The sequence below is a fragment of the Solea senegalensis genome, linkage group LG18, assembly GCF_019176455.1.
Source record: "Solea senegalensis isolate Sse05_10M linkage group LG18, IFAPA_SoseM_1, whole genome shotgun sequence".
Taxonomy (NCBI): domain Eukaryota; kingdom Metazoa; phylum Chordata; class Actinopteri; order Pleuronectiformes; family Soleidae; genus Solea; species Solea senegalensis.
In genome coordinates this window covers 16048775-16071607 of record NC_058041.1, presented here as the reverse complement: position 1 = coordinate 16071607, position 22833 = coordinate 16048775, and the positions used below count along the sequence as shown (strand labels likewise).

The 22833-nt window shown below is 39.9% G+C and overlaps 1 protein-coding gene across 2 annotated transcripts; it reads left to right on the top strand.

Annotated features, from left to right (window-relative positions):
- Positions 1–295: 295 nt before the first annotated feature.
- On the top strand, positions 296–22332 carry LOC122759191 (carnitine O-palmitoyltransferase 1, liver isoform-like). Of its 2 annotated transcripts, none has more exons than XM_044013840.1 (19): positions 296–427; positions 5315–5460; positions 6711–6850; positions 8858–9029; positions 9674–9775; positions 10007–10144; positions 11289–11366; positions 11480–11584; positions 14729–14813; positions 16382–16577; positions 16664–16852; positions 16991–17096; positions 17185–17301; positions 18004–18168; positions 18622–18750; positions 19240–19395; positions 19493–19606; positions 20664–20756; positions 21420–22332. In XM_044013840.1, exons 2-19 carry the CDS (start codon positions 5320–5322, stop codon positions 21543–21545), a joined length of 2352 nt encoding a protein of 783 aa, XP_043869775.1. In that variant the 5' UTR covers positions 296–427; positions 5315–5319; the 3' UTR covers positions 21546–22332. The 2 variants fall into 2 exon arrangements, with proteins under 2 accessions (XP_043869775.1, XP_043869774.1); XM_044013839.1 differs by lacking the exon at positions 14729–14813 and adding an exon at positions 12808–12895.
- The last annotated feature ends 501 nt before the right edge of the window (positions 22333–22833 follow it).

Here is a 22833-nt window from a genome sequence, read left to right as displayed (position 1 = left end):
GTCCCCCACCTTTCACCCTATGTCAGCTGGGATTATGGCACCAGTGCCCCGCGACCCTCATGTGGAGGTTAAAGTGGTAGAAGATGAGTGAGTGGGTAAATTGTCATTCTTTTAAAACTCGGGCCCCACATATAAAAGGTTTTGGGAAATAAATATTTTACTTCTCACTGAGGGTCAAATATTTTCTTGAATTCTCCATCATTTGCTGTCAGATGAGAGGACGAGACGACAGAGGAAAGTGCTACATTTCCGATTGTCCCTGAAGGCAGCATCAATACAGTAAGAGAGAGAGAGGGGGAGATGGAGAGAGGGTGGTCTCGTGAGAAGTCTAACTGAATCTCTTCGCCACTTGAATCTCTTCTTCGCCACTCTTCGCCCTGCATTCTCGACATTTCTGCTCCGCTGACAGCAGCAGCATCAGCACCAGGTATGCTAACACATATGCTGTAGTAAACGCAGATGATAAGTTATCAGCAGCAGCTACCGTGAAGCTGGGGGTTCGGCTAGCAGAGCCAGCTAGCATAGCTAGCATTGGCGTTAGTTTTCCAACCCAGTGCATTGAAAACGTCAGCTAGCTTCGATTTTCTTAATTGTAACCTAAAGGACGACACTTCAGCGGGACATTTTGTATGAATCAGTGATATCAGTGATAAAAGGAGGTTGGTAATACAGTACTGGTAACAGTGTTACTACTGCTGAATCAAATTCTGCTTTGTGTTCTGTGTGGTTAAACGGGGCGTGTTTTGGCGTCTTGTTTTACCAAGATGTAAACATTAGCTTTGTTATAATTAACCCTGTATTTTTCATCTTGGGCTGCTCCGTATGAAAGTCTGAAAGAGCTGACAAGTCGTTTTAACGATGGTTTATTCAGGGAATGTCCCTCTATGCCTTAAATTAATGTCAGAGTACCTTTAAAAATGTAAAGTTTATACATGTACTTCTATCTGAAGGTTTTTGTTTACGAAACACTCCGCTCAGCCTCATTAACACTGACAGCTGCATTGTTTATGTAGCTGTTCTAACTCCTCTGAGTAAAAATTCTGGACCTCTGTTCACAGTCCAGAACTAGTGCTGTACATCTCTACTGGTCTCACAAATACATTTGATGATAATTTTATTCCACGATACATTGCATCCTCAGTTTTCAATGCACAAACTTACTTTTTCATCAGTCAGCACTAACAGACAAATTAATATGAACTTAAAACCGTTTAATGAGCCAAATACATGGAGATGAGTTGTTTGCAGTTCACATTTTATACACTGGGTGGCATCACCAGGCATCCACAGGTATAAAGGTGATTGGGCAACAATGTCAGTTGTTCGAACACTAACTGGATGTATCCGTTGTTTGCAGTATTTTAGGATTGTGGAACTCACAGAAGTGAGCATTTGCACCGATGAGTGTCAAATCATCATATGTAAAAATGCAATCAAGGTGTTGGGGATTTGCAAAGCGAGTCAGCCTAATGTACTCCGGGGTAAGGCAACTCAGTAGCTAGTAATAGGTAAGCTCCTTTTAAGGATAAATAAATGTCTGGTACGCTTACACTGTTCTTACACTCAAGTCTGTCTCTGTGTTTCTCAGTCCAGCAGTGTTTAGTTTAGATCTGGTGTCGCCCGGTGACATTCCCGCACTGCCCGCAGGAAGTGATCCTTTTTTTTGATGACAAGACAGATGGAGGCAACACCAATACTGTGTTAGTAAAGTGAGATGCCATCAAACTGGTATGAGTGAAAACAGCAAACACCAAAGCGCCCACAGAAAAGCTTCAGGAGTGAAATGACTATACGCACGGAGATTCATTGTTAACGTCCGCTCAAATAATAAGCCAGCTTCTTAACCTCCAATCACATATCGCGGACCCTGGTGTACTCGCTCGTCAGGGTCCTGTAGTATCTGACTTCACCATCGGGTGGCAGACACAGGGAATAAGACACATTACTACCAAGAAGAAGAGAACGATGCTACAGCTCCCTCAGACACATCTGGTTCGAGCGGCTCACAGTTGAAAGGTCCATCGGGCAGGGGAGTTGGGGGGCGAGGCTCGGATGACTATCTTTGGCGGCTACTTCTTCTTTTGTCTAAATCTTTTTTCTGCTTGCTCAGCAGGCTTAATACTTCACCTACCAATGGGTTCAGTTCTGTGCTGTCAGCACTTCCAAAATCTGGGCGAGTTGGGTATACCTAGTCTCACTGCTCTCTTGTGCTTGCGTCCGCTATCTTTCTTGTCGTTGTCTTCCTCTTCTTTTGTTTGGAGATTGCTTGGTCTTTTCTCTTCATGATAGCTTTTATTTTCTTTCCTTAGTCACCGTGGCTTTATTCATTCTGTCTGTATCCGTGATTGTCCACATTGTAGTGTATACTTATTTGAATAAATCCTTATTTAATAGGCTGAGCTTGTAGCAACTAGCAACTGGAAAGTCAGCAGACAATTGTAAGTGCTATAACTGAATCAATCCAGTTTTGTGAAATTATTAAGCTATTATTAATTGATTATTATATCAATCAGTCGCCACCCATTTTGATAAATAGCTAATTGTCTATGTTTTTTAATTTGCTGTTTTTTTCCAACCTCTAAAATGTACTCCAGGGGGAACTATTCATATATTGATCCGGTGTTTTCCTTACCATTATATTAGGGGGCACCTAAAAAACAGTGCATGGCTCTTTTCTGTTTAGAATCTGCTATGTTACACTCTTTAAATCCCCAGAGACATGAAGCATAATGTATTTTGGGGGAGACTCGTGAGTCATAGAGATGCGAGTAGGTGGAATAACCAATATCTTAAAAGACTTTAAGCTTATTGATAGAAGATAAGACTCTTCCTGCTGAATCTGTCAATAATTCATGAAAAGTTCATGAATTTGTTGAGTGTAAATCCCAAATATTGTGGTTGCTCAGTGTAAGGCAGTGAAACTGAAATCTTTCATTTTGTCAGATGCCAGAGAGCAAAACCATGATACAAGTCTGTATTGTGGTTTTTAATCGACATTCATTTGGGTTTGCACTAAAGTGTTATTTGATTAGTGGTTGCAGTTGCACCCGCACTCTAAATGCGTCAGAGTTGTTTTACTATAAACACTCTCCGTGCCCTGAACTCACAGTACTGTACTGTTGATACAAAGTTGTTAAAATGTTAAGTTATATAATAGAATCAATATTATACATAAATATAATAGCTGGATATTTTAGGCTGTTTACACATATACTAGGTATATCAGGATTTAAAGCTGGAAACAGGTTGTTTCTCTGAATTCATGAAAGGTTTTCTTTTGAGATGTATGTACTTCTCAAAGGAGAGTGACAATACACTGTAAATACACTCATATATAATATAAAATATCTACTGTTTATGATCTGTATTACATGATCTTAAAATATAGATTTTACCTTTCATTTCAGATAATTCCTAGTTTATTTCTTTGGCTTTTTTACTATTAAATGAAGGATATTTACGTGTGTTAGAAACAATGAAATATTTCATAAATAATTAGGCGTAAATGAAATAAGTGTTATTAAGTGACTTTTTAAACTATAATTATACTTCATATTATGTTTTATACATTTCACAAATTAATCAAATTTTACATTTTAAGGTGAAGACATTGTATAGTTAGAATGAGGTGAAGGTATGGTTATGGTTAGAGTCAAAAGTCACCAGGAAATTAATGAAAGTCAATGTAATGTCCTCTGAAGTCATGGAAACCAGACTGTGTGTACGTGTTTAGATACACACACACAATAAGAGCAGACATGTCCTCTAACAAGGTCATAGTCTTGTGTCACAGTCACCTCAGGGCATTATTAGTAAACTATTTGTGGAGAAAAATCAATTCCCTTTGTGAAGAGAAGCAGGGGAACCCCATACTCAACCGAGCTGTGTCATCAGCAACCAGTCAGCTCTTTTCCATCACAATCTATCAATCTTGATGCAAATGTTGTGTTTCATTTCACTTACATTTTCACTTACAACATAGCAACATATCATGTCTTTTGATTTCATGGTATACTCCAGTTGTTGGACATTCAGGACTCTGAATTTCCAAACCCAGATTTTCTACTTGGAAACTAATCCTTAACCCTAATTTAAAAGCTTTTGAGTCATTGTGATGGATGAGAGCCAGCAAAAAACTTCTGCTTCAATAGCACTTCATATTTGTTTCACACTAAATTGTTGTACACATAGTAGTGTTTAATTTTTAACCGTAGACATTTTGCTAGGCTGTTTGTGTGCGCAGAATACCACGTATAGCGCCCAAGATACGCTTGTGTCCATGGTATTCTGACTTCTCACCTGAACTTGCGGTGAACTTTTTGAGTCAAAAACATTTTTGTACTCATGTTGCAGCAGAAGTAGATATACATTTTCTTCGTTGTGCAAAATAATAATAATAATAATAATAATAATAATGATGATAATAACGTCAGTTGTTCGAACACTAACTGGATGTATCCGTTGTTTGCAGTATTTTAGGATTGTGGAACTCGCAGAAGTGAGCATTTGCACCGATGAGTGTCAAATCATCATATGTAAAAATGCAATCAAGATGTTGGGGATTTGCAAAGCGAGTCAGCCTAATGTACTCCAGGGTAAGGCAACTCAGTAGCTAGTAATAGGTAAGCTCCTTTTAAGGATAAATAAATGTCTGGTACGCTTACACTGTTCTTACACGCAGATAATAAAACAATAAAATAATTATAGTTGTAGAGTGGACCAGCATAGAGATCAAGGAGGTAGCAGACTATTCTGCGGACTGACATTAGTTATTAGTCATAATGGGGGATCTTGTGTATTTGCCGATATCTTATAATACGTTTTAAAGCCAATATTGTCTGATATGATGAATCACTAATGTCAGTAACAGTTCCCTTGACAGGCTTCAACCTCGGTAGATGACTTAGTAAGTGACTCTGGCAGTGTGTGGACGAGAAATGCGCACATGACAGATGTATCGCAAAATGAGACACTTCCTCCGTGGCTCACTTGAAGAAACTTGAGTGACAGATACTATTATTATTGCATAAAAGAATTACGCTGTTTTTGGAAGACTACATGAAGATCAAAGGCAACATCACAGAAAGGCGCTGTATTTATTATAACATAGATATAAATTTATTTTTGTTATGTGAATATGGTTTTATTTTGAAATTCAATTTGAATGTTCGTCCTAATATGTCATTGTACAACTTTAGACTCATATCACATCAGGTAGACAACAGTGTTTTCAGCTGTAAGTGGCTGTGCAGTGACACATTTGTCCTTTGTGCTCTGTATTCTCCTCACTCTGTCCATCTGTCTGTCTGCACAGTCATCATGGCAGAAGCGCACCAGGCGGTGGCCTTCCAGTTCACAGTCACTCCTGAGGGTATTGACCTGCAGCTGTCCCATCAGGCCCTCACTGAGATCTACCTCTCCGGTGTGCGCTCCTGGAAGAAGAGAATCATCAGACTGAAGGTTTGTCCTCCGTGTTTCTTTTCCTCCTGTTCTCAACATGTCAGCACTGTCTTCTCTTGTGTCTTTGGCTTTTTAAAAGTTAAAAATAAACCCACTTTTATGATAACGTTAATTTGTGAAATTTACAAAATAACAGTAAAACAATACAACTATAAAATAAAAGATAATACTTTACAATCAGGATACATTTACTAACCTTTAAATAATGTTATTCAGGTTAATTAATACATTCAAGACAGGGTTTATTAAGGTACTGTTAACCTGTTTATGGGAATAATAAATAACTATAATCAAGCACTTATAAACCATTGTTAACTGCTGCTTGTGAGCCTTAAACAACCACACGGATACTAAACAGATGTTTCCCACTTTACAGCTGTAGACCCTTTCAAGAGCTACGTCACAAAAATGTGCGCACACAGTTTGGGGTCAGAAAACACTCGTACCATTAACTTGTACAACAGTCCAACACATAAGATGCCTACTTGTAGCGTAGTTGACTGTGAACATAGAACCAGCAATGGTGTTACTGCAGTCAAAGAGGCTTGCGTTTGTAGTGCTCACTTCATATCATGTAAGTTATCATTTATCAGCTCTTTCTGTTAGATTATGATGAAAAGCCTGGATTTCACAGAAATGTGTGTCAGGTGCACACGAAAGGAAAGGAGCGCTGTCCCATGTGGCTGTTATTATACTTTATGTAGCTATTGCAATGAAAAGCATGGGCGCCAGTATAAAGGGAACCACATTTAATACAACCCTGGAGGGCCGGTTGAAACCCAGTTGAAAGAGTGCCCGCCCGTATGCGACGCTCCTTGAAGTACAGCGAACGCACCTGCAAGGAAGCAGTGATAATCTGATTGGTCAACACTAGCCGCCCTTCTATTGGTTGATAGCGTTGATGCACCAAAAATCCAAGAGCAGAGCAGAGATCCGTGAGCTCAAGTTTCCTGAGCTCGAGCTTGAGTGCAGGAAATCTGCGCGAGCAGCAATATAACCGAGTGTGAGCACACAGTTTGCGCACGAGCAGCGTAAATTTGAGTGCGAGAGTTTTGAGAGCCAATATCAAAACGCAAAATCAATACATAATGCTCTCAAATCAATATAATATGCTCTTGAATTAAGATATGAAATAATCCCCAATCCAGCATAATATGAAAACTTTCAAACAATCACAATAATGCATAAACTTGACTGTTTCTTGATAGAAAAGGGATCTAAAGCCAATCTTTCTTCTCTGACACGTACAGAACAGTGTGGTGACGGGTGTGTATCCTGCGAGCCCCTCCTCCTGGCTTTTTGTGGTCATAGCAATCCTGGCTACCATGTACACACGCTCCGATCCCTCCATGGGCCTCATAGCCAAGATACAGGAGCACCTGCCCGTCAGGTAACTCATCTCATGACTCTGAGGAGAGAAACAGGAAAAGTTAATGATGACACAAAAATGTGCTCTGATTATGTGCTGTCACTGTGTCCCAGAGACATCATACAGTCATAGTTTGGGTTTTCAGAAGTGTTATAGAAGGACTGACACTGACTGCACTGTGCACACCTGCTTGCCATAAACCAGCTCAAGACATGAAAACATGGCTGCCAGTGTGGACAAAAAGAACATTACTATAGCTTCTTATCTGTTGCAGCTTAATGTAGTAATATTATTTCTTTATCTTCCTGTCAGACATCCTTTTCCTACTAGAAAATAATCCTTTCTAACTGATTCACTTGTTTTTGATCAGATCAGCTTCTGCCTCCATCAGTAAGTCCAAATGTTGTGACCTTGGTTTTTAAAAATCCTTTGTTTTGGATTAAGTTCAACGTATAAAACATGGCAGCAGTAGACCAGCAGCTCCTCTGCCCCTGTGAGTTAAAAACACAGATTTTCTCTATGGACTTTGCTGCGTGAGAGCACCGTTTATTGTAGATTTAAGCTGATATTGATTTTATTCGGTAAGTTTTACTGCTAAGATTTGTTTTTCCTCATGTCACTTCTGACAGCCATGTTTTCCGTTGTGAGCCTTCATGATACAGCCACACTTCAAAATAACTTCTTCCTTCTTCGCCATCTTCTCTGTCTTTCTATCGTATTCCCTTTCTTTACGGTGTTCCCCCTCATGTTTCTTTCTCTCTGTGACTGCTCCTCATATAAACCCAATGTTGCATGAACTTTTAAGGTTGAAAGAGTTTTGCTCATTGTGAGGTGAAATTTGTTAGATCTTCTATGAGATTTCTAGGGATGCACACTATTATCAGTATACATTATTGCTATAGGCCAATACTGGCTTTAAAATGTATTATCATATATCTGCACACACGCCAACATCCCCCATTTACAACTAATCACAAAAACAGTAGGCAGAACAGACTGCTACCTACTCGATTTCTTTGCTTGCATCCGCTTTAACTGTGAATAGTTATATTATATTTTTCATTATGTTCATTTATTTTGCACAGTGAAGGAAATAAATATCTACTGCATGAGTATGCAACTTTTCCCCTCAGGGGTTGCCACAGCACATTATTTCTGGCCTTCCAGCCCTAATATATTTGTGTATGTATATGTATATATATGTATATATGTATATATATATGTGTATATATATATACACATATATATATATACACACTGTGCTTAACAAATGTATGAGACCACCTGTCACTAAGTAAAACAGATATTGTTATTTATTTGGCAAATGGCAAACTGAATTCACCTTTTTATACCCAAATGTAAACTGACTCACTGAGCTTATTCTCTGAGAAGTCAGAAATGAATCAAGCATAACATTCAACCATTAAAACTAATTTTCTGTTCAGGAATGCAAGAAAAACAACTATAATTTGACAATAAAGAGTCCTGACCGTAATCCAATGGAAAACAAAGTTATGGCCAAGAAACCCACTACAGTGGAAGAGACTGAAAGAAGAAAGGACCAGAGAGACTAGTGATGTCCTGTGGCCGCTGATGTACACTTTATTCAAAATATTTATAGGTATTTGCTCAGGCACTCCGGATATATCCATCCGTCTTCTACCGCTTTATCCTCCACATGAGGGTCGCAGCGGAGCTGTGGCAATCTCAGTTGACAAGGAGCGATAGGCGGAGCGATCACACCCTGGACAGATCGCCAGTCCATCACAGGGACAAACAACCATTCACTCTCACGGTCAATTTAGAGTGTCCGATTTACCGAATCTCCATATTACATGTTTAAAGATTTGCTAGCTTGATATTTCCTTTTTAAAAAACAAGTTCCTGAAAATAATCCAGAAATGATTTCTCATTTCTCCTCCCCCATCCATGATTATGTGCTTTTATTCTGCCCTTCTTCCTTCCTCATATATTTATTTACTTATTGTATTTGTCCCTCCCCTTTCCCATCTAATCCCACGTCTCCAGCAAGTCGATGAGTACGCAGTGCCAGGTGGTGGTGTCAGCAGTGCTCTTCAGCACCATGCTGTGGCTCTTGCTCATCTTCACCATGCGCTTGTGCCTCAAGCAGCTCCTGTCCTACCACCGCTGGATGTTTGAGCAACATGGCAAAATGTCCAACACCACCAAAGTCTGGGTGGTCAGTTCTCTTTTAAACCTTTTTTTTTTCTTCTTCTCATTTTTCCTCAGTGATTTGTGACTTTTTGAATACAATTTAGTCGATTTCATGCATTTTTAACAAATGTAAATATTTAAATAATTATATTTTGTGTGTTTCTGTAATATTTTCAATATAATAAACATGATGATTATCATGATGATGGTCAGCAACAGTCTTTAAAACCAGGAAAAGTTATCACAGATACCTTATCACGTTATGACGATATCCAAAATCTAAGACCATATCTTGTCATGATGTCATTATATAGATATAATATTGATACAGTATATTGTCCAGACCTATAATAGTTTGAAAATGTTGAAAACCGTTGGTCTGTATCTCCCAGTCCTGGGAATGATGATGTTCTCATACGTCTTGTTTTGTCCACAAACCAAAAATATTCAGTTTTAATGATTTCTTCCCATATAAGAAGCAGAAAAATCGGAGCGCTAAATTATTAATACACACTCAACCTGAGTAATCGACGCTTAATTTAGTAACCGATTAATAATTGATTCATCTTTGAGGCCCCAGTGTCATATTTGTGATTGATGTTGCACACGAAGAAAGACTGAAAGACCGATATGTGATTGTATATGCGTGTGTGTCTGTGTCTGTGCCAGGCGTTGGTGCGGATCTTCTCTGGCAGGAAGCCTCTGCTCTACAGCTACCAGGGTTCACTGCCAAATCTGCCTGTGCCTGCTGTCAAGGATACTGTGAAGAGGGTGAGAATGCTATTTTCCGACCATGCACAAACACAATCCATCCTCAGAGTTCACCTCCTCAGCCCACAGTAATAAGCGTTTATATAAGTTGATTTGTTTGTAACACCGACATGATTTTGTCTGTCTTACTCTCTGTCTGTCTGTCCATTAATAATCGTTTTTATTATTATTATTAGAACCTATTTAATATTAGTATTCAGCTGACCTGTGCTTTTTTTGTGTCTTGTTTAGTATCTGGAATCTGTGCGCCCTCTAATGGATGATGACAAGTATGAGCTTATGACCAAACTGGCAACAGAGTTTGAGAGCAGCCTTGGTAAGCGCCTGCAGTGGTACCTCAAACTCAAAGCTCTGTGGGCATCCAACTACGTAAGTGATTCACCACAACACTCACAATACTATCGCTGTGTTCCATTTCTAGTTGGAAATCTGCAATTTCTGAGTTCAGGGGTTCTTTCCTGCTTAAAGAAAACTAGGGGATTCCAATATGGCTGCCATCATATATAAAAAAAATACAAAAATAACATGTAGAACATCGTTATTAATTGATTTTTATAATATTGGCTGGCCTGAAATCCTTTTGCAGCCATGTATTTTGTCTGACGTCTCAGCTGAAGCATGGTGAAAGTTTTTACTAGGGCTGTAATCCACCAAAGAAATTCTTGGTCGACCAAAGCCCTGAAATTTTGACTCAGAATCGACTATTTGAGGGGGGAGGGGGGTGTTGTGTCGACAGAGTCTGACGGCTCTGAAAGCGTTCCGAAAATATACTATGTCAACTAGTGATATCAGCGCGATATCAACTGTTGTCTCTGTGCATGTCCTCGCACAGAGCGAGACTGAACATGGGAGCGAATCAATAAAACGAATCAATGATTATTAGACTAAAACACTGAAATATGCTAATTCTGATATGTTCATGTACTCAAAACGGACGAAGCAACCGAACGCAGACAAGTTATCTTACCGTTTTTATATGATATGCCATGTTTGTAGTCGAACTGTGATTTGCAAACTGTTGCTGGCAAACTTTGCATTTGACTTTTTTCCCGCGAAAAGTTGTAAAATGCTGCCACACTGCTGATGTCTTTGACAAGAGGACTGACTGCACCTCAAAAATAAATAAAACCACCGGACGTTCTTTAATCTATCTGTCTCTTGTGGGTCGGGCTAATCCAAAATGCTGAAAAAAAGGGGGGTGTTCTCTGAAAACAGCCCCATTAGCACGTGAAATTAACACGGCAAAAAGTCGCCCAATCAGAATTTGAGTCGAACCAGGACGTACCGACTCATAAACTGACCAGTGAACTGGGACTTTACAGCCCTAGCTTTTACTTCAAGTGTCACTTAAATGTCGAATGCAAGGCAGACTAGAGAAAATGTAAAATTCCAATGACAAAGTACCTTTTCAAAAGTTTCAGTGTTTTGAAAACTTTCAAAGATTCTGAGGTTTTAATTGTCATTTTCTTATCCGAGTAATGTGATGGCCGCTAAGATTTTCTGTGTGTTTTAGGTGAGTGATTGGTGGGAGGAATACGTCTACTTACGGGGACGAAGCCCCATCATGGTCAACAGCAACTACTATGGCATGGTAAGGAAATCTCTCTACGTAGGATGTTCCTCAGCCTCCACTGTTCTCTTTGTCATCTCTGTGGACACAGACATGTGATCTTTCTGTACCACGTGTGTTTCTCTTCTCCTCAGGACTTGTACGTGACACCCACACCGATCCAGGCGGCCAGGGCAGGCAACAGCATTCCCGCGTTCTTCCTGTACCGTCGCAAACTCAACAAAGAGGAGATAAAACCTGTGAGTGCAGCCACTACTCCATATACTGTATATTCAGACCCTGTTCAGACCTGGTATTAACATCCATCTTGAATGATGTGCAGATCACACTAAGTATTGTCCTGAATGCTCAATTGCAGTCTCAAGAACATCAATCTAATGTGGTTTGTGGACGCATGTGTCCATATTCCTGAGCTGCATGAATGCTGACCTACCTCAGGATGCATTGGAGGTCACTCCCGTCATCTGACGACTGATACTGATAGTTCTCTAGTTTCCTAAACCTAAATGTTCCTTCAAAGGAGATTTTTTCAAGTTTAAATAATCTCTTTTTAACATGGAAGACAAATATACTTGCTTTATGCAAATAGATTTGTTGTTATTGCTACATTTCATAAACATTGACAAGTAATGGCCAGTACTGCTTGCTCCCAAAATATGCTGAGGAGCAAGCAGCAGCAGCAGATTAACGGTGTAGTTTTGTATAAGCTACTGTGTGTAACGTAAATGTTATGAATCAATCAACATGGTTAAATTTCATGTGTTCACACAAGATGCTTTTGGGACGCATTTTGATCCCAGGTTTTCATGGAACTTTCCGTTTGTAGTCAGACCTTGGAAAATTCTGAGTTCAGGGCGGCGTTCCTTACAGAGGAACTTGGATTTGTGACTCGGAAAACGCAGAGCAACCTCAGCAACCCTGACATTGGATTCCAAAATTCGGTGCCAGCCGTCTAACTCTGGGTATGTGAGGTTGCTCTGAGTTCCCGTGGTGGAGATTCTAAGACTACAAAAAGGAATACACGATAAAGGTTGACGATGGATGTTTCCATTAGGTCTGAATGGGGCTTTCGCTATTTGTGTCTCATTGCTATGGCGACCAGATGTTTCTGTGTGGAGATGCAAAATATGAACTGATAATCAAATATATGTGATAACAGGTGGTGAGGTTGATTGTGTGTGTGTGTGTGTGACGATGAATCCATTAGTGTTTTGTGTGTCTGGACAGTGTATGTTACATATTGTCATGTGTATTTCCATTGTGTTTTGTGAGTGAAGTCATTCCCTCATGTTTACATACCATGCTGATTCCTCACTCCCTCCTGGTGTACTTTCCTCTGCTCGCTTGATTTCTCCTTATTTTCTCTCTCTCGAATTCTTTCTTCTTTACTCGACTACTATATCATCCTCCACTGCTCTCCTCCCTGTGCTTTTGCCTCCTCCTCCTCCTCTGTGTTTCCCAGAGCCGTATACCAGGCACTGTCATTCCACTGTGTGCTGCTCAGTGTGAGAGGATATTCAACACAACACGCACTCCTGGAGAGGAGACCGGTAAAGAGTCTGACATGTACACACATACACAGACACTCTCTGTGGCTACACAATGATCCTGACCGTGTTCATATACTGTATGTTACATGGCTAAACATGAGCAGTTAAGGGAGATTACAGGTTCTTTTGAACTGTGGTTGTCCACAGGCCTTCTCAGTCGACTGAAGCCCTGAAATTTCGACTTAAAGTCGACTTGTGGATATTTCTAAAACATTGAAATATGCCAATTCTGATATATTCATATACTCAAAATGGACGGAGCAACCTAACGCAGACAAGTTAGCTTAGTTTTTATATGATATTCCATGTTTGCAAACTGTTGCTGGCAAACTTTGCATTCGACTTTTTTCCCGCCATCTATTTTTGTAAAATGCTGCCACACTGCTGATGTCTTTGACATCTCTGAAGACACGCCGTTACCTGTGAAACAGAGGTGCACTGAAAACACCCCCATTAGCGCTTGGTACATTCCCCCTGATGAAATCGAATTAACCATAGACTGTATGAAATTAAAACGGCAAAAAGTCGACCAGTCAGAACTCGACTGGAACTCACTCCAACTTCAGCTTCCCTCGATGCCGACATCAGGCTTGGACGAACTGCTGTGCAGTGCGATAATGTTGTCAACGCAGTCACAAAAGCAGCAGCAGAAAACATCTCTTTTTAAAAATACCTGGCTACACGTGGACTAGGCATGAGACACAGTCAGAGAGTGACTGAGTGAGTTCATGGAGACACGTTCTCAGTGGAAACATGGCTGCCAGCAGTGACACAGGGCTATATATACTTCACAAAAGGCTTGCCTTTTAAAATCTATGTCTGCTTAAGTGATCATCTTCAGAATATAATGTCTTCATCTCGCTGTGAGATAATCTTTTCTGAGTGGAAACTGAAGTGTCTTTCGCTTTATGACATTAACTGCTCACTTCCCGCACTAAAGTTGGCATGGACTGTGGTCTAGTGGGGTTGAGTGATTTCCAAATATGGGTATTTCTATGGCTGATAAATCTTTTAAAATATTGCCAATTAAGTTTATAAAAATGATAAATAATAGACAAAATTAGTTAACTGAAAATAATAATAAAAATCACTTATTGTACAACACTTAGGATCTTTCTCTCCAACCTGCATTGTGTGTCTGCAATGCAGTGCACTTCTATATTTTACATTAAAATATTGTATAGACTAAATATTAAATACATAAAATAGGTATTCAAAATGTAAGAATCATTTGTGTATGGGTTCATGTGTGAAACATTTTGATTAATTGATATACACTTTATCCAGTTCAGGATATTTTAAGTAGTGCATAATATATTCTATATCTTTAAAATGTCTTTGACAAAAGCAGGTTGCAGATTTTATTAGCTGAGCCTTTTGTGACTAAAATCTATTTAGAAAAATGTTTTCAGTGAGAGCAAACTGGTTCTGGTAAAGGTAGCAAGGACAAGCACACACACACACCAGAAAAACACTTTAATGTGTATTGTGAAGCCGACACTGGCTTCATTGTAACGCACCACTACTTTAGAGATGATGCAGCACAGAGAAGATGCCTGGCACTGCATCATGGGATAAAAACATGTGGGGAAAGTCCATGTGTGTGTGAGTGTGTATGGTCTGATATGTCTGCTCTCTGGTCTCACCTCAGGTCTGTCTGGGTTTATGGGAAAGTTCTATTGTTAACCAGTATCTTTTCTCTTCCTTTTATACATTTTTCTTTCTTTTTTTTTTATATTTTACCCGAAAACCTTTCTATTTTTCCTATTCTATCCCTTCTCTCTTTCTTTCCGGTACTTTTTGTTGTATTGGCCCCTCCTTCATCCTACTTAGTGGCTGTTAAGGTCTGCAGTTCCTTGCTGTTCCTATCAGTTTGAGCGGATGTTTGACACTTGTCGAATCCCCGGAGCGCAAACAGGTAGCAATTATATTTTTACACAAATGCCCCCATCCCACTTTGAAATGTAGAAACCACATGTGCTTCATGTTGTCACTGTGTATGATTGATTTGACATAATTATTCAATGTTTCTTATCCATCCCGTGACTGAAGCAGCATGTTCTGTCAGAAGTCACCATGAGAGGAAACAGATTACAACACTGCTCTTTATTCATGAATGACATTACCGTAGGAGTCTGCCATGTTTCACTTTGTCCCACCACATTTTCATCAAAAAACAAAAGATTTTTACACCGACCATTAGGGCTGGGCGAAACGTTATAGAATTAAGATCTCAGCTTTCTTCTGGCTGTAACATTTTCTTAGCTTCAGGGGATCTTATCTTAACAATGGGAGACCAAGGGGCGAGTCGGGCCGTGAAGGATAAGGAGAAGTTCATTAATTGACATTTATTACCCAGCCCCTACTTACCTTAGTATAAAAGCCCTTGTGTTTTGCCCTGTTTCCTCTTTGTAGAGCCGTGTGCAGCATTAGTTTCCATCATGCTCCCTCTTACTCACAGTCAATGCTTGCACTGACGTCCACAGTCAGTGTCGTATCTTCAGGTAGCAGACCGGGCAGTTCTCTCGCTCACCTCTCTGTCACTGTTGCATGTTGAAATTAAACTGTATGCGTGTCCAAGTGTGTGCATCCTGCTACAGCCATAGATAGAATCAGTTGTCATTCCATTTTTTATTAATGGCCTTCAAGCGCCACTTTTAGATGTATCTTTGTCTTCTCTTGGACAGAATTGTATTTCACAATTCAAGATGTTTTCACTGTGAAGTTTGAATTTACTAGTCAAGTTAAATGTTAAATGGTCTTCTATCTGGTCATTTAGATAGCGCTCACACAGTCATACGACACCTCTACAGTCCATGCAGTGCATTTCCTGTCGCACATCTTTCATACCCATTCACAAGTGTCTTGCCCAACGACACATCGGCATTTAGACTAGTGGAGCCAGGAATCAAACCCACAACCTGAGCTGAAAGACGAAGTCGCTCTAGCACTGAGTTACATTGTGTCATGTGTTTGTTTACGCTCAGGCCTTTCCACTCTTTCCTTTCTGGGTTTTAGGGTTGGGAAGATGAATGTTACCATAGAATGTTACCATAGTTACCATAGGGAGACTTTCCACAGTGACTCTGTGTCAGGGTGTCACTGTGGAAAGTTTCCCTGTTTTCCAACAATGTTTACATTCAGAAAATGTACATACACATAAAGCATACAACGATTATAACTAAATAAGTATATTTAGCTGAAATGAGTGCAACTCTGATTTAATTTGAGCCAACATTTAACCTTCAAATTAAAATGTTTTATATCTGAAATTGACAGAACTGTTATACAGTATTAAAAATGTGAGAAAATCAAAGAGCTCATGAATAGCAGAGCCGCCTGAGGGGGGTATGTAGTGCCTATAGATAATAGAAGGTTGGATTTAATTTAATTTAATTCAAATGTCATTGATGTGCATCCAAACCAAAACAAATCACTTTTTCATAACTGTGCATAATATATTTGTGCTTTCATTTCCATGTGAAGACTCTGTGCAGCACTGGCAGGACAGTGACTACATAGCCATCTACCACAGGGGTCGGTATTTCCGTCTGAGGGTGTACCAGGCGGGCAGACTCCTGTCCCCCAGGGAGATCGAATTCCAGATCCAGAGGATCCTTGACGACCCTTCACCTCCCTCTGCAGGGGAGGCCAAACTCGGGGCTCTCACGGCTGGAGACAGGTCAGCTTGACTAGTGATGAAACCACACACACAGCCCACCACATCCTTAATGTGTTGTCATCATTATTATCTTCTATGTTACCCAGAATTCCATGGGCTAAAGCCAGACAGACATATTTCAGCAGCGGGATCAATAAACGCTCTCTGGACTGCATCGAGAGAGCCGCCTTCTTCGTGACCTTGGATGATGAAGAACAAGGCATTCTGGGAGACGACCCTCAGGCCAGTTTAGATCGCTATGCCAAGTCCCTGTTACATGGTAAATGTTATGACAGGTAATCATTTTTACTCTACCTTGTGATCTAATGCGTCATTTGATGCTGTTGTGCTGTTGAATTAGTGTTCAAGTCCAGGATCATTGCAAGATGTTAAGTTTGTGAGCTACTGTAAAAAATCTCGGTCCCGTCTTCCAGGTGGTTTGACAAGTCCTTCTCAGTTGTTTACTACAAGAACGGAAAGAACGGCATAAATGCAGAGCACTCGTGGGCTGATGCTCCAGTGTTGGCACACTTATGGGAGGTAAGGAAAATGGTGGAAAAAGAAGGTTACACACTATCCTGGCCCTGAGTGAGAGGAGAGTCCCTCACTGCTCTGCATGTCTTTACAGTACACACTAGCCACCGACTGTTTCCAGCTGGGTTACAATGCAGAGGGTCACTGCAAAGGAGATGTAGATGCATCACTACCAAAACCCCAGAAGCTGAACTGGGAAATCCCTCCAGAGGTGAGTCATCCATTCCTTCCCCCATTTGGGCTAAAAACACAGCTTCTTTTTCCTTTGTCAGCAACATTCCATTCTGACTGTATCAGGGATTTTTCCTCACACTTTGATGCATTTCGCCAATTATTTCAGCAGAGTAGTAAGTGTGTTTTTGGGAAAAAAAAATAACAGCACTAATATATAATAATGCATTACCTGCACAAAACATGTCACCTGCTCTACATGTATACATACATATATATATATACATATATATGTATATGTGTGTGTATATATATATATATATGTATATATATATATATATATATATATATATATATATATACATATACATATACATATATACATGAATAAATATCATGAATATCGAAATAATTTTAAACAGCGTTTAAAATCATCGCAGGAAAAGTCACCACAGATACTGATCATGATCTGATGATACTGATCATGATCTGATGATATCCAGTCCTTGATCACAGTTAGTGCCAATGGACGTACACAGATATTGCAGCATGATGCTAGCTTTTACTTACTATGTATTATTAGAATTGTTATTATTGTTATTATTAGTACAATTATTATTAGGTCCTGAATATCAAATGGTGCCAGGACCCTATTGAAAATGCCGTGGGGAGATTAGCATGGTCCAAAAAGCACAAGCTGGTCGTGTTGATGTTAAAGCTGTAGTGTTTGTGTTTGTCTCAGTGTGAGGAGCAGATCACTCAGTCCCTGGCAGTGGCCCAGACTCTGGCCGACGATGTGGACTTCCATGTTTTATCCTTCCAAGACTTTGGCAAAGGAAGGATCAAGAGGTGTCGGGTCAGTCCAGACGCCCTCATTCAGACGGCTCTTCAGCTGGCCTACTACAGGGTGAGTCTACCTCTCAGCAGCACTCTGGCTATATACACACTATATGTCTTCCTCCTGGTTTTGAATAATCCAGACCTATTTCCTAGTAAACACTCAGCCAAAGATGCAGAGATGTTCTAAGGTCTGTGTCACCAAGAGTGTTTAGCATTAGTGGCTGTGCTCAGTGATACAACAGTGCTCTGCTGTTGTCTGCAGACACCTTTTTTCATTTAAGGCCATGTGAAATCCCTCACAATATTAATCGCTAACATTACTTTAAAAAGTCAGTTTCCCCTTAGTGACAACTGACTGGGAGTTAAGGAGCCGGCTTATGCTTTAGTGGAAGTTGTAAGTGACAATTATCTGCATATAGTCAATTATCCGTTTACTGTCTCCTCGGTAACAGCTGAACATACAAAAATCTTCATATTTGTACATGAAATTAGGACTGACATTTTTTTGTGTGTGTCATAGAATCGCAAGACGTTCTGCCTGACGTATGAAGCTTCCATGACCCGTCTGTTCAGGGAGGGCCGCACCGAAACCGTCCGCTCCTGTACTAACGAGAGCTGTGCCTTTGTGCGAGCACTGGAGGGTGGAGAGGTAAGACCATGGAAACCGTCAGGTAAAGTGTGACTGTGTGTATGAGTCACATACAGTCCCATGGTCACAGCTTGACTGCTTCACTGTGTGTGGCTGCCGTGCCCTGAACCGCCCAGAGACACTGTTGCCTTGTCCTCACATACATGAGAAGCATTTTTTATTTGTTTTGTCCGTTTGTCCACATGTAAACTTGAGTTTTTTGTCCACTGTTGAACCTTTTTTTCTTTTAAACGACAGCAGAAAACATCAGTTTTGAGAAATGCCTACAGCACAGGGAGGACACACAACTCAGCACTGACCATGTGTTAGTACCTCATACAACCAAAGAAACCTGAACCATCCCTTTAGTTTCAACACGTTTATACAGTGTTTGGGTACATTATATAGCAGTTCTATCAGCAGTCCTAACATGCCTGCATTTTAAATGTCTGATTATTGTTTTTAGAGTAAATCATAGTGTCTCTTTTGAATGTGTGCTTTGTCCACCAGGCAGCAGAGGTGTGCAGGCGTTTGTTCCGGTCAGCGTCTGAGAAGCACCAGCAGCTTTACCGCATGGCGATGACCGGCGCTGGTATCGACAGACACCTCTTCTGCCTCTACGTGGTTTCCAAATACCTTGGAGTGGAGTCTCCGTTCCTGAAAGAGGTTCATGTCTCAGTTTGACTTTGGTGTCTGTTTGGTGGGAATCACCTGACACAGACTTCAGTGAACTCATGTGTTTGCTTTGTTGTTGCCGTTCCAGGTGTTGGCTGAACCCTGGCGTCTGTCCACCAGTCAGACTCCAGTCCAGCAGGCGGAGCTCTTTGACATTGTCAACCACCCAGAGTACATCTCCTGTGGAGGGGGCTTTGGTCCGGTCAGTGTCATGCTACATCGGCATTTGTTGTTGTTTGTTTGTAGGCTGCACACAGGAAAACCAGGTTTTTTATTGTATCGGCTTTTTATTGAACCAGGATTAAGCGAGCAATTTGGAATTTTGGAAAACCGGTCCCAGAGTGGGAAAAACGCCACCCACACTACTTTGGGAAAATGATGACGTCATTATTCATTTGTACCGTGTTCTGCGCACGTGCAAAAGTGTGACTACTTCCTGCTAATGTATTACAACAGTTGTGGGATGATATGTTTCATAGAATGAACTAATACAATGAATGAAATCCTAAAACACATCTTTTATTTTACAAGAATAATGACTGTAAGCTCCTGTTGCAATCTGCTAATTACAGTTGTAGAATAACACAAATTCATTACGTACATTTGTTTTATTTTTTAGAGTGAACTGGTTGAATTAAAAATATCATGAAAACGTTTATGTCATTTTATAAGCATCACGACTCTTTTAATTGTTCAGCGTTATGGCAAAAGGTTTATCCAGGAAGTGGTGAGAATTCAAAGCAGTCAGTGGCTCTTATTTTGAAAGTCTGTTTGAAAGGAAGTGCTGGGTATGTAAGATTGGCTGATAACACAAATATGTGTATTTTATTTTAATAATATAATGAATAAGACAAAGCGAAATGTAAAATTTAAACTAGTTTTTACCATAATTTTGTTTTCTTAATGTCACGTAAATACATTAGTCTGAATAAAATCGAGCTAGTCTTAGTCAGACTAACACACCTGGATAATACAATTCATAGTCCGATTACTCCTGCATGTATACGCTCACTCAGAGTGGTGTTAGCGTTAGCGTTAGCGTTCCGTTCAGTCAGCTCACCGTTCACCGTTTGTTTTTCTGCGATGAAAATGTCAACAGGAAACTGTGATTCATTACATATGTATATAATATATATATCATATAAGCACTAGCTTATAGAGAGATACAGCGCCACCTACGGAGGCGGAGTCAGATATACACGGCCAATAAATCGATTGTTTATATCGTTTTGTTTTTGTTTGTGTTTGTTGGTTTACAGGTGGCTGATGATGGTTACGGCGTGTCTTACTACATTTTGGGAGAAAACATGATTAACTTCCACATCTCGTGCAAGCACTCATGTCCAGACACTGTGAGTAGTTATTCTATCTTTAACTAAGATATTCTGTGATGTTCACACAGAATATCAGTGGTTACACTTGCACCTGCATACACCAGCAGTCACATCTACATATAAAAATACTTCTGTAACGATACAAAAGAAGAGCAGTAAAAGACATTACTTCCATATCAATAATCATAATGGATTAATCTACCAATGCCTTGTTTTAATGATTTCTTTGTTTATGTGAAGCAAGGAAACGGAAGATATTCACTTTTAAGAAGCTGAAAAAGTAGAGAACTTTTTAATAAGAATAAAAAACATTCAAACAGATTGATTGATGATGGACTGCGTCAGTTCTATATATGAAAACGATAAATCAGTGACCATTTTGACTCATTTTAGTGGTGCAGCTTTTTTTAGTCTAGTGTCAGATCAGGAAATCGGTTAATCGACATCATTGATCAATATGTTGATTATTTTCTCGATTCATTGATTCATCTTTGGTCCATAAACTGTTGCAAGATGTCGGTCAGCTCCCATGGGAAAAAAAAAAAAACATTAGACACATTACAAGACACATTTTCTGTCACTCTGCACACGAGCTTTGACAGAGGTGACATTCACAGAGTGGATGCACCGTTTTTCAACTTTAATGGAATACCCCTGCTTTGTTTTGTGACTCCCTTCAAGGATGCTCACAAGTTTGGAGCTGAGATCAGAAAAGCCCTTCACGACCTGATCCAGATGCTGAGCCCCAGCCCAAGAGAGGCCACCTTTACAGCACAGAGTCGACCAGAGGCAAAGAAAGACCTGTAGGTGGTTTACGTCTGAGGAAGAAAGGGAAACTGTGAAAGCCAAAATCATCCATAATGAAATGAGGAAAGACAATTTTCTTTTACTTCTGTGTTGGGAGATTTTTATAGCCAGTGAGATCAGACATCTCCATGGAGACAGTGCTATGATGGAGGTGGTGTTTGTACGTGTGTGTGTGTGCGTGTGTGTATGAAGAGAGACAAAAACAAAAACGTGTGATTCAAGGACAGTATGGTTTAGTTTGAACAGTCCACATAAAAGGGATTCTAAATGAAAAAGTCTTTTTGTGCCATGGTTAGATAAGTGGTTCCCAAACACTGGGTCGAGACCCACAGAGGGGCCACAAGAGATTTATTTGGGAGTGCCCATTTTCAGAGTTTTCCCAACCTTTTATTTAAGATGTTTGTGCATATGTTTTATAAAATGTTTTTTTAAATCAATTTACTAAACATCTCTTAAAAATAATTTGTTTGCTAATTCCAAATAATGTTAGGTTTTATAGATTTGGCTGTAAATGAGTCACTAGATTATGATAATTTGCTCCTGTCATGATTTACTTTGTTATTTGGGATCACAAAAGTCATCTTTGAAAACTGGGTTAGATTAATCATGTTAAAGGGATCAAATATCAGGTTTTGCCACTGAACTGTACCACAGATTGTCTTTTGTTGGGTCTGTTTGAAAAAGTGTGAGATGGATGTTGGGTCTTACGTGACATGTGCAAGTTGCATCAGTTTCCACTGTCTGAGTTCAGTGAGAACAGGGATTTTAAAAGCTTCTCTGGACAATATCTGGACTAATCTCTCCTCTTACTGCATTGGACAGACAGATTTACCTCATCAGTCACCCACCGACCTAATATAATGAAGGCACAGTGATTCCTATTACAGATAGAATGAAATTCTATTCTATTCTATACGACAGATTACAGATTAAACCACCATTCTGTTTAAAGGAATACTTCAAAATTGTGGTTCCCAACCTCAATTTCCCCTGAGTCGAGAAAGGGTACCATCTTTATCCTCCACATGAGGGTCGGGGTTCTCTTGCTGCAAAGACAAGAGTGTTAACCACTACAACCATGTGACCCACCAAGGGTTCAGTGTTATTGAACATGAGACAATGGTGGCACGGTTGTGTATGAGTCTGAACACTGTGTCTGAACACAGTCTATACCAGGTATCCAACTTATTTCTATGGCCACCGATACCTTCATTATGTGAATTATGTTGCAGAACCAGCGTTTTCTGTTCTCCGTGGTAACGAGAGCGATTGTGAAATTTGACATGTG